Source organism: Symphodus melops (assembly GCF_947650265.1).
Source record: "Symphodus melops genome assembly, chromosome: 21".
In the NCBI taxonomy this organism is placed as follows: domain Eukaryota; kingdom Metazoa; phylum Chordata; class Actinopteri; order Labriformes; family Labridae; genus Symphodus; species Symphodus melops.
The window spans coordinates 503,469-515,968 of record NC_136711.1 but is presented as its reverse complement, the minus strand read 5'-3'; the positions used below and the strand labels follow the sequence as shown (position 1 = coordinate 515,968).

Genomic DNA, 12,500 nt, shown 5'->3' with positions numbered 1-12,500 from the left:
GCGTCCCAGAGGATAGCCTCGCATCCCCAACAAATGTTTGTGGTTTATTTAGAGTTTGTGTGAATACTGTAATTTATCATTTGAAAAATGAATAAAAACAAATAAAACAAACACGTCGTAGCCTCAAAACATAAAACCAAGGCAGGTGATTTAGCAGATGGGCGAAGCACGCATTGAACATTTGATCCTACTTTGCTCCACTTCCTGCTCCTGCACAATATGTAACGCTAGCAAAGAGGTGTGATTGTTTTTGTAGTCCCTGAACATCCATGTGTGGACTCGATCCAAACCTGGAAACGAGTGTGAGGAACCTCATGGGGCTCATACAGGTGATGGGGACACTTTGTTTCTTGGTATCTATCTCCCATGAGCTCAAGGTCGAGCCTGGTCTTGGAGCGGGTGGTGACTGGCGTTGGGAACCCGAAATCTCAGAGGTTGCTCGCCTTAAAAGTTGAGCAACCCAACTGCAGCAGCAAGAAAAAGTGATGAGCTTTTGATGAAACTACATGTCAGTCTGAGGAGTCGACTGCTCTGTTTTCAGTCAGTTTTAGTTTTTTAGCATCTAAAGGCAAAAATAAAGCAACAAGCTGAACTGTTTCCTTTTCAAAGTCACTCTGTCAGCGGGTCAAGGTCATCTGGTGAGAAGTGTGAGCGTCTCATCACACAGCAGCCTTCAGATACGAGGACAGAGAGCAAACAACCCTGCAGATATAATTCAGAACTGATGGAGACGTAACGTTAGCCTGTATTGTTAAACTACACCAGTCTATAACGAGCTGCAGACCAAATTCTTTCATATTGCCGCTTTACTTACAAACACACCATGCTAATAAAGTTAGCACTAGTGTTAGCGGGTGATACTGTTTGGTCATTATGATCTTTCCATAATACAAAAACAAGCCATGACTAAAAGGAGCAGTCTGTAGCTCCGCCCCCTAGTGTTTATAATGAGTACTGCAGTCTAACCTCTAATCATCACAGAGAGCTGTCTCCGCCCCTCCTATCACACAGGTCAGCATGTGGTGGACACTGTAGCTTCAGTGTTTAGCCAGCTCTGCATGTGGTGGACACTGTAGCTTCAGTGTTTAGCCAGCTCTGCATGTGGTGGACACTGTAGCTTCAGTGTTTAGCCAGCTCTGCATGTGGTGGACACTGTAGCTTCAGTGTTTAGCCAGCTCTGCATGTGGTGGACACTGTAGCTTCAGTGTTTAGCCAGCTCTGCATGTGGTGGACACTGTAGCTTCAGTGTTTAGCCAGCTCTGCATGGGTCTGTAAAGCTTTCTGCGTTCTAACCTCTCTCCATGTTTCATCTCCAACATTGATCCTAGTTTGAGCAGCTTTCTGCTGCTGGAGCTTATTAGAAACATGCAGAGGCTTTTTAGCTCGGGTACAATCACTTCTATCTGAAGCAGTTCCACTGCCCGCTTCCATCGCTGCAACACCTGTTCACCTGATAACTGCTCTCATATCTGGCAAACCCAGGGGCGTCCAAAACGGCCTTCAAAGCCCCGCCTACCTTCTCTGGTCCAATCAGATCCAGAGCATTCAGGAGCAGAATCTAAAGTTAGAAGGAGGACATACTGGCTGCTGCATTGTTGTCAGAGAAGCTTCAACACAGCAGGTTTCCTTCATGATCACACAGGAAGAGAGCAGCTCTCTGATTGGCTGACTGATCACAGAGGAAGAGAGCAGCTCTCTGATTGGCTGACTGATCACAGAGGAAGAGAGCAGCTCTCTGATTGGTCCTTTAACTTCAACATGTTTCCTTCATGTCTGATCACAGAGGAAGAGAGCGTCATCATCTCACTCCCTACACAGCGCTCCGATTGGTCCTTTAGAAATGAACAAAATTGCTCTCTACCTACTTTGATCAGATGTTTTGATCTAAAGGATTTCGGTAAAGAGCTCTGACACTGGGGTTTACATGCTGCACCTGAATGTCTCATTGTTCTGTTCGATGAGGCATCTTCAGTCTGCAGTGCTGAGAGAAGTCCCACCTCTAATATAAAAATGTTGTTTGTCATCCTCTGTCTCATGATGAGTGTTTCTGAATCTGTAAATTTAAAGTGAAGCTCAGAGTGACTCCATCCTGTTTCATCATGTCAGGACTTAAGACTCTGATTTTCTAACAAACAACCTGCAGACTATTCCTCTATACATGCTGTCTGTTAGCATAGTGTGGTTACCAGGATGTTGCATCACAGGATGGACGCCAGCTGTCGTCTCCAGAGGCTGATCTCTACAAACCGTCAGTGAGACGATGCGTGCCCCGTTAGGGGGGGGGGGGGGGGGTGACATGGAGCTACAGGTCGGACTCGAACCCTTGTCATCTGTTTGGAGGACTATGTCGTAGGCGTACATGTGGCGCAGCCTAACCACGAGGCCATCTGCGCCCTTTTGAATGTATTTTAATACAAAACAGCTGCAAGCTACAGATGTGTGAAAGACAAACGGACCCTGAGTCAGTCAGCTGACAGAGAAGAGTTTATTCTACAGGACAGAAAAGGAGGAATAAAAAACATGAAAGATTTAAAACATTCAGTTTGTCTCCTGGATCGTTTCAAACACGGAGACTGAGTAAAAAAAACTGAGCGAGCCGCGGCCAATAAAACGCTTCAAAACTGGAATGTGCAACATTTGATCAGGAAGAGACGAAAGAACAGACGAGTCAGTGCACGGAGGTTAACACACACACACACACACACACACACACACAGGTGTTCACACAAACAGGTAGAGGGAGAGCTCCTTGGTGTGCAGGTGCTGAGCCAGATTCTGGATGCGACACAGGCGGACGCTGTGCGAGTCTCCGGCGCTGTACACTCGAAAGATGTGATATCTGTCTCTCTCCTTCAGGGCGAAGTCCAGCTCGTTAGCCGACAGGTGGATGAACGAGCGCTCCTTCTTTATGGTGGACTTCACCTCCACGTAGACCACCCTCGGCCCCCCTGCTGGGTCGAAGGTCAGCCTGAAGTCGTACGGCTGGCCGCTCTCTCCGCTCTGATTGCACCACAGGATGTGGGCGGGGCATCCAGGGTCGCCGCTGTCCCTCCAGTGACACAGGAAGGAGTTAACCAGCTGCTCCCCCCACTCCCCAATGGCGGTGCAGTCTGTGTGGTCGTCCGACAGCACCACCTGCAGGAGGAGAGAGGCATTACGAACAGCTCCCTGATATGAGGAGGCGTGCCGAGGACCGTGTTCTCACCGTGTTCGGTCTCTGGCAGCGGAGCTCCATGTCCTCCAGCGGCGTCTTAGAGCTCCACATGGGGAAGTCCAGGTTCAGGGGTGGGCGCTGAGACTCTGCAGAGGCTGCAGTCCCCTGAAACACAGAGGAGAGGAGCACGGCGTCGGGGACGGAGCTGGGGGGGGGGGGGGGGGGGGGGTGTTAGTCACAGCGAGTGGAGCAGAGACAGTTTAAGGTTTAATATGAGGAGGAGAAGAAGAAGGAGCGTACAGGCCGTTAGCTGCTGACTCAGCAGGAGGTCTGAGGTCAGACTCTGCTCCTTCAGTCTCTCTCTGCAGACGGCTCTCTGTCAGACAGGAACAAACCTTTCATCAGTGTGACACCTCACACACACACACACACACACACACACACACACACACATCAGCTGATGGAGCTGTTGTGTTCAGGAACAGTAAACTACCATCAGCTCTGGGTGTGTGTGCCTGTGAGTCCATGGGATAAGCAAACCCCTCCCCCCTCGACTTAATATCCAATCACAATACTCTAAAGTTGGGTAAGCTGACAACACACGTCCACGTGTCGGAGTAATGCAGCGTGCGGAGAACACACACACAAATCAAAACTTCACGAGCCGGTTCTTTAACCGTACGTTCCATCAAACCACCGTCTCTGCGCTCAGGAAGGACACGAGCCAATCACAGTTGAGGATTCTCCGGGTCCTCCCATGTGATTGTATAATCAGCTGTGGCAGTGAGGGAGAAGGTTAAAGGTCACCACTGGACTGATGTGCAGAGTGACATCACACACCTGCTCATATACATGAACTGTTTGAAACAGGAAGTGAGTGAGACACCTGGGCTTGCAGGATGGTCAGTGGTCACTGCTGCAGGGTTCTGTTGTCCAGGATGGACCAGGTCTATCTGTGGGCCGGGCTGATCTGCAGGTCTGCTGCTCCTGATTGGCTGGATCCCTTCAAAGCTGCTCCTGATTGGCTGGATCCCTTCACAGCTGCTCCTGATTGGCTGGTTCCCTTCACAGCTGCTCCTGATTGGCTGGTTCCCTTGGCAGCTGCCTGGACTCTGGGAGGTGATGTTGCTGCCTCCTCGGGGGATGACGTCTCTCTCTGGGTCTCTGTCTTTGGGCGCTGCAGGAGGAGGCCACATCTTCATGACGGCCTCCACAACGCCTCCTCCTTCTGCAGGAGCTGTTAGCACGGAGAAAATATGTTCAGTAAGAAACGTGAGGAGGTTTTCAGACTCCTCCTCCTCCTCCTCTTCATACCTGTACGGCTGCCTCCTGTGTTCTGAATGGAAGCTCGAGGAGGCCAGCACACCAGCGTCTCCTCCCAGTCCTCCTGTGCAGGACGAGCCTGCACTTCCTGTGAGCTGACGGAGGGTTTACTCCTCGACAGGACTGAAGCAAAAAAAAATCAAACAGTTAAAACCACAGAAGAAGAAAAAGAACAGAAGCTGTGAAACAAAGAGGCGATTAAAGCTGGATTCTGCTCTCGTTCTCTTATGTCATAAAACATTCTTTTGATCATTTTAATCCTTGTAGAAGTGTGTGTGTGTGTGTGTGTGTGTGTGTGTGTGTGTGTGTGTGTGTGTGTGTGTGTGTGTTTGCTGCAGCGAGGATCTGCTCTCTCTCTTTGAGCCCTGGTAACAGCTGCTCTTTAATGTCTGCACACACAACAGTGAACAAACTGAATTAGCATATCTGAGAAACACACCAGCAATCAGTGTGTGTGTGTGTGTGTGTGTGTGTGTGTGTGTGTGTGAGTGAGTATGTGAGGGTGTGTGTGTGAGTGTGAGTGTGTGTGTGAGTGTGTGTGTGTGTGTGTGTGTGTGTGTGTGTGAGAGTGAGTATGTGAGGGTGTGTGTGTGAGTGTGAGTGTGTGTGTGAGTGTGTGTGTGTGTGTGTGTGAGTGAGTATGTGAGGGTGTGTGTGTGAGGGTGTGTGTGTGTGAGTGTGAGTGTGTGTGTGTGTGTGTGAGTGAGTATGTGAGGGTGTGTGTGTGTGAGGGTGTGTGTGTGTGTGTGTGTGTGTGTGTGTGTGTGTGTGTGTGAGTGAGTATGTGAGGGTGTGTGTGTGAGGGTGTGTGTGTGAGTGTGTGTGTGTGTGTGTGCTGCACATTGTGAATAAAATAGAAAGATGATGCAAAGCAGGTCAGACTGCAGAGATAAGATGTCACAGCTGTAGAAATATATTAAAGATTCTCTACATTTAACGCACAAGACACATTCACACAGTGATGGTAGAGGCTGCTGCAGAGTCCATCAGTATGAACTCATCCATTCACACACTGATGGTAGAGGCTGCTGCAGAGTCCATCAGTATGAACTCATCCATTCACACACTGATGGTAGAGGCTGCTGCAGAGTCCATCAGTATGAACTCATCCATTCACACACTGATGGTAGAGGCTGCTGCAGAGTCCATCAGTATGAACTCATCCATTCACACACTGATGGTAGAGGCTGCTGCAGAGTCCATCAGTATGAACTCATCCATTCACACACTGATGGTAGAGGCTGCTGCAGAGTCCATCAGTATGAACTCATCCATTCACACACTGATGGTAGAGGCTGCTGCAGAGTCCATCAGTATGAACTCATCCATTCACACACTGATGGTAGAGGCTGCTGCAGAGTCCATCAGTATGAACTCATCCATTCATGCTCACAGTGGCAGCAGCAGGGTGATGTGTACTCTCAGACTGAAGTACCACGCTGCAGCAGCTTTGCATGAGTTCCAATGTAGCCGAGTTAAGAACTGAGTGAGTTGATGCTATTTTTACGCTCTCTCAGGTTTTTGTGGAGATGTTTTTCACCTGAAGTTGTTCATACATGCCGCTGACGCTGGACTGTTAGCTATGCAGCTTAGATTATTGGACGTGTAGTCAACATACCTCTGTCCAGATTCTCCTCTGGTTTGGGCGGCTCTGGAACCTCCCACAGCTCCTCCTCAGCAGGCAGCTCTCTGATGTCCTCCTTCTGCAGGTATCTTGGCAGAGATCGGGGGTCCAAATCCTGCACAGATATCAGCCAGCTGGACAATAGAACACTGACAAGAAGTCTCCAACGGAAACGGCTGTAACGTCTGCAGCAGGTAAACAGGCTGTAACGTCTGCAGCAGGTAAACAGACTGTAACGTCTGCAGGTAAACAGGCTGTAACGTCTGCAGCAGGTAAACAGGCTGTAACGTCTGCAGCAGGTAAACAGGCTGTAACGTCTGCAGCAGGTAAACAGACTGTAACGTCTGCAGCAGGTAAACAGGCTGTAACGTCTGCAGCAGGTAAACAGACTGTAACGTCTGCAGCAGGTAAACAGACTGTAACGTCTGCAGCAGGTAAACAGGCTGTAACGTCTGCAGCAGGTAAACAGGCTGTAACGTCTGCAGCAGGTAAACAGACTGTAACGTCTGCAGCAGGTAAACAGGCTGTAACGTCTGCAGCAGGTAAACAGACTGTAACGTCTGCAGCAGGTAAACAGACTGTAACGTCTGCAGCAGGTAAACAGGCTGTAACGTCTGCAGCAGGTAAACAGACTGTAACGTCTGCAGCAGGTAAACAGGCTGTAACGTCTGCAGCAGGTAAACAGGCTGTAACGTCTGCAGCAGGTAAACAGGCTGTAACGTCTGCAGCAGGTAAACAGGCTGTAACGTCTGCAGCAGGTAAACAGACTGTAACGTCTGCAGCAGGTAAACAGCCTGTAACGTCTGCAGCAGGTAAACAGGCTGTAACGTCTGCAGCAGGTAAACAGGCTGTAACGTCTGCAGCAGGTAAACAGGCTGTAACGTCTGCAGCAGGTAAACAGACTGTAACGTCTGCAGCAGGTAAACAGACTGTAACGTCTGCAGCAGGTAAACAGGCTGTAACGTCTGCAGCAGGTAAACAGACTGTAACGTCTGCAGCAGGTAAACAGGCTGTAACGTCTGCAGCAGGTAAACAGGCTGTAACGTCTGCAGCAGGTAAACAGGCTGTAACGTCTGCAGCAGGTAAACAGGCTGTAACGTCTGCAGCAGGTAAACAGACTGTAACGTCTGCAGCAGGTAAACAGGCTGTAACGTCTGCAGCAGGTAAACAGACTGTAACGTCTGCAGGTAAACAGGCTGTAACGTCTGCAGCAGGTAAACAGACTGTAACGTCTGCAGCAGGTAAACAGGCTGTAACGTCTGCAGCAGGTAAACAGACTGTAACGTCTGCAGCAGGTAAAGAGGCTGTAACGTCTGCAGCAGGTAAACAGACTGTAACGTCTGCAGCAGGTAAACAGGCTGTAACGTCTGCAGCAGGTAAACAGGCTGTAACGTCTGCAGCAGGTAAACAGACTGTAACGTCTGCAGCAGGTAAACAGGCTGTAACGTCTGCAGCAGGTAAACAGGCTGTAACGTCTGCAGCAGGTAAACAGACTGTAACGTCTGCAGCAGGTAAACAGACTGTAACGTCTGCAGCAGGTAAACAGGCTGTAACGTCTGCAGGTAAACAGGCTGTAACGTCTGCAGCAGGTAAACAGACTGTAACGCCTGCAGCAGGTAAACAAACATTATGTCGCAGACTAGATCTCTCTCTGTACGGATTCTCTGATGATGTCATGTGGACATAATAAGATGGGAGGTGTCAGAGCGACTGCAGAGTGAGAATCATTTCATCACACAGGCACTAAGTTTGACTTTGAGTCTGCTGTCTTATCGTTAAAGTAAAACCACTCAGTTCTATTGAACAGACAAATATACATTGTATAACATTGGGGGGGGGGGAAGGGGGGTCATCTGAACCGAGAGGATCAAAGCTACGCCTCGTTAACCTTTGAACTCTGTGACTGCACAGAAACTACCGATCGACTCCAGAGAGACGAGAGAATTATCATGTAAACCGTGACTCCCTCAGGGAAGGCAGCCTCTTATAGGAGCTCCCATCAGCTGTGTGTGTGTGTGTGTGTGTGTGTGTGTGTGTGTGTGTGTGTGTGTGTGTGTGTGTGTGTGTGTGTGTGTGTGTGTGTGTGTGTGTGGATCAGGGATCAAATCTCACTGACATTGATCGAGGTAATCAGGCCACTCAGGAAACGCATCAGCTCCTTCCTGTGTCCGATCTCAGTACAGAACAGTTTCACCAGCTCCCTGAAACACACACACGCACACACACACACACACACACACACACACACACATCAGTTAGACTCACATGACAGATCAATGTCTTTTACTGTTCCAGTTCTTCTCAGGCTGATGTTTTTGACAGGTCTGGTTGGAAGTTGTTACCTGCAGACGTCCAGCTTGGCAGACAGGTGGTCTTTCTGGATGTACAGCTCCTTCTGGTCCTTCAGCAGACAGATGACGTCCTGCAGCTCCGGCGGCACCTCCTCCTCGCTCTCTGCGGCGTCCAGCTGGTAGCGGATGTACAGCTTCCCCACCTGCACACGGTCAGGAAACAGCATGTCAGAGTTGACCTGGAACAGGTGAGCAGGTATTAACCCTTTGTGAACACAGCGAGTCTCTGACCTGACAGAACTGCAGCTTCCTGATCCTCTCTGCGATGCCGCTGTCGCTCAGCTCAGCATAAAGCTCAGTCAGCTCGTCGTGGTGGAACAGGAAGCGCTGGATGTAGGGGACCACAGAGCGCACCATGGCCTGCATGGCGGGGCAGGGTCTCAGGTTCTCTGTCTGAGGCTCCGTCCTCACACAGTCAGACAGCTGTTTGATGCCACAGATCTCCAGGAACAGGAAGCGCTCCGTCTCGCTGAAGGTGGGTTCACTGTTAGCTCGATCTGTGTGAGTTGAGAGGGAAGGTGGGAAACAGACTTTAAGCTTGTTGTTCTGTAAAGTCACTCGCTTTGCTCCCTGCATGAACTGATTCTCTCCCCGCGCTCCACAGTAAAGCCAAACACCAACGCGGTACTTAGTTCAGTCAGGGTTTCATCTGACCGCCGACACGTTTTGGGAAGAAGAGAAACATTTCTGAAACATATTTTTACCAAATTTTGTTGTTAATAAAATATTTGTACAAAAATGTAAATGTAGCAACGTAAAGGGTCATATAGTGCGTTTCATTAGCAGGTGACTCTGAAAGCAGGTTCATCAGAGAGACTGAAGGAGAGGTATTTCTTCAGTTTTATTTGCTCAGAAGTTTCCGGAGCTCCAGGACTGCTTCATGCAGCCCAGACCATCTCCACATATTCAGCTTCTCCCAACTTATCTGACATCTGATTATTGTTAAAAAAATATGAACGGATTTTATTTACAGAAGGTTAATTTTTGTGTGCTGATGATGACTTTTCAGTTTCAGTGTGACATCACGTCTCAGTCGAGCCTTCAGCACCAGCTCTCATCCGGCTGTCATTATAAGTGAACATGTCAGAGGTCCGCGGGTTCAGTCGAGAGCAGTGCTACCTGCGTTCAGTACCTGGGTTACATATATATCAGCTCACTGGGTCAGTCACATATATTAACACTGATGAGTTTGTGTGAAGACGCAGCAGCGTACCAGAGCTCCCCGTCCTCCTCACGGCGTTCTTCTTGTCTGCAGGCGGCAGGTTGAGCAGACACACCTGCCTGTGAGCTTTAAACACTTTCTCCAGCTCCTTGTTGTTAGAGATCATCGGCCTGCGAGCCAGACTCACCCAGCTGTTCTCTTTGGTGGGAAAGATCCTCTTATCAGACACCATCCCTGCACACAGAGGACACGGGGTTAACTGAAGCACCGTGTGTGTGTGTGTGTGTGTGTGTGTGTGTGCAGATCTCACCTTTCAGAGTGGAGCAGTAAGCGTGGTTGAGTGAAGGCGGAGCTACGTTGTCCTGCTCTCCTGACACTGGGACCAAACACTTCTGAGCTGTGGAAACATGTTACATGACATCTCATTCAGCGTTATCTTATCTCCACGTCTAACCTCTGACCTCTATGACCTCTGACCTTTATACCCTCTGACCTCTATAACCTCTATACCCTCTGACCTCTATACCCTCTGACCTCTATCACCTTTGACCTCTATGGCTTCTGACCTCTATACCCTCTGACCTCTATAACCTCTATACCCTCTGACCTCTATACCCTCTGACCTCTATCACCTTTGACCTCTATGGCTTCTGACCTCTATGGCTTCTGACCTCTATGGCTTCTGACCTCTATGGCTTCTGACCTCTATACCCTCTGACCTCTATACCCTCTGACCTCTATGACCTCTGACCTCCCTCCATCAGAAGAGAACGGGGACTCCTGACCTCCAGTCTCAGGACTTGTTCTGAGCTGGGACACTTAATGCCCCCCTTAACGAGCTGCTCTGATTGGACACTTTTGAGAGGATGTTAAACGAGCTCCTCTCTGATGTGGAGGATCTTGTTGTCGCTGACTTCAAACTTCTCAGACTCTTGATGTTCTGTTTTTCGTGAGTAAGCGACGCTCGCTCTCTGTCACTCGTTCTGTCACGTGACCTCACAGCAGAAGTTCTTCCAGGATTATTCAAGATCTGATCTCGTCTTCCAGTCTTACCGAGTCTGGCATAAAGCACGGAGACGTCCTGCAGCACCTCAGCGGTGGGACTTGGACACGATGAACAGACGAGCTCTAACAGACCCACGTACTGGTTCATGTTGGGACTCAGATCCACGTTGAGCAACTAGAACCAAAGAAACGAGCCCAGATGGAAGTTAGTTTGGACGACTACTAACATGTCCACAAATAAAACAGAAATAACAGAAGCACTTCCACAGACCCGATTTCAGCCACACTTGATATCAAACCTCATAAAGAGCCATGCATAGCTGTCATGGTTTGGTTTTTGTTCTGTGTTTGATCTTGTTTTAGTTCATTATTTCCCTCGTGTTCGGTGTATCTATGTTCCTAGTGTGTTTACTTTAGTCCGTAGTGTGTTTCCCTGTATCCTTGTGTTCTCCTATGTTGCCTGTTAGTTTATTTCCTGTCTTGTGTTTTAAGTCTTTAGTGTTTCCTGTTTTATTTTGTAGCTCTGGTTTTGGTGGTGTCAGTATCAGGTTTTACTTTGTACTTGTCTTCAGTGTTCTGGTCTTGTGTTCTTTGTTCCTTGTGTTTCCCGCCTTTCTGATGACCCTGATGTTCCTCACCTGTCTCGTTAGTCTCACCTGTGTCTGATGACCCTGATGTTCCTCACCTGTCTCGTTAGTCTCACCTGTGTCTGATTACCCTGATGTTCCTCACCTGTCTCGTTAGTCTCACCTGTGTCTGATGACCCTGATGTTCCTCACCTGTCTCGTTAGTCTCACCTGTGTCTGATGACCCTGATGTTCCTCACCTGTCTCGTTAGTCTCACCTGTGTCTGATGACCCTGATGTTCCTCACCTGTCTCGTTAGTCTCACCTGTGTCTGATGACCCTGATGTTCCTCACCTGTCTCGTTAGTCTCACCTGTGTCTGATTACCCTGATGTTCCTCACCTGTCTCGTTAGTATCACCTGTGTCTGATGACCCTGATGTTCCTCACCTGTCTCGTTAGTCTCACCTGTGTCTGATTACCCTGATGTTCCTCACCTGTCTCGTTAGTATCACCTGTGTCTGATTACCCTGATGTTCCTCACCTGTCTCGTTAGTCTCACCTGTGTCTGATGACCCTGATGTTCCTCACCTGTCTCGTTAGTCTCACCTGTGTCTGATGACCCTGATGTTCCTCACCTGTCTCGTTAGTCTCACCTGTGTCTGATGACCCTGATGTTCCTCACCTGTCTCGTTAGTCTCACCTGTGTCTGATGACCCTGATGTTCCTCACCTGTCTCGTTAGTCTCACCTGTGTCTGATGACCCTGATGTTCCTCACCTGTCTCGTTAGTCTCACCTGCGTCTGATGACCCTGATGTTCCTCACCTGTCTCGTTAGTCTCACCTGCGTCTGATGACCCTGATGTTCCTCACCTGTCTCGTTAGTCTCACCTGTGTCTGATGACCCTGATGTTCCTCACCTGTCTCGTTAGTCTCACCTGTGTCTGATTACCCTGATGTTCCTCACCTGTCTCGTTAGTCTCACCTGTGTCTGATGACCCTGATGTTCCTCACCTGTCTCGTTAGTCTCACCTGTGTCTGATGACCCTGATGTTCCTCACCTGTCTCGTTAGTCTCACCTGTGTCTGATTACCCTGATGTTCCTCACCTGTCTCGTTAGTATCACCTGTGTCTGATGACCCCTGTCTATTTAGTCTCTGTGTTTGCCTCAGTTTATGTCTTGTATTGTCTTGTCGGATGTCAGTGTTCGTGGCCTGTTGTTTCCTCTCCCTGCTCCATGTGTTTCTCCTCGTCGTGGTTTTTGGATTTTTGGTTTTTCTAAGTAAGTTTTTGTTTTTGCCTTTTTTGTTAAAATAA

The 12,500-nt window shown here is 49.0% G+C and overlaps 1 protein-coding gene across 1 annotated transcript in view; it reads right to left on the bottom strand.

Annotated features, from left to right (window-relative positions):
* Positions 1 to 2,471: 2,471 nt before the first annotated feature.
* LOC306842387 (uncharacterized protein) overlaps positions 2,472 to 12,500 on the bottom strand; it is a 36,450-nt gene continuing 26,421 nt past the window's right edge. Inside the window, exons 37-48 of the mRNA XM_079372594.1 lie at positions 10,668 to 10,794; positions 9,925 to 10,011; positions 9,666 to 9,848; positions 8,684 to 8,949; positions 8,444 to 8,595; positions 8,218 to 8,302; positions 6,096 to 6,216; positions 4,469 to 4,600; positions 4,041 to 4,391; positions 3,455 to 3,530; positions 3,206 to 3,359; positions 2,472 to 3,135 (exon numbers count right to left, since the gene is read on the bottom strand). Coding sequence (XP_079228720.1) covers positions 2,722 to 3,135; positions 3,206 to 3,359; positions 3,455 to 3,530; positions 4,041 to 4,391; positions 4,469 to 4,600; positions 6,096 to 6,216; positions 8,218 to 8,302; positions 8,444 to 8,595; positions 8,684 to 8,949; positions 9,666 to 9,848; positions 9,925 to 10,011; positions 10,668 to 10,794 — 2,148 coding nt within the window. The 3' untranslated portion in view covers positions 2,472 to 2,721. The remainder of the gene's footprint in view (positions 3,136 to 3,205; positions 3,360 to 3,454; positions 3,531 to 4,040; positions 4,392 to 4,468; positions 4,601 to 6,095; positions 6,217 to 8,217; positions 8,303 to 8,443; positions 8,596 to 8,683; positions 8,950 to 9,665; positions 9,849 to 9,924; positions 10,012 to 10,667; positions 10,795 to 12,500) is intronic.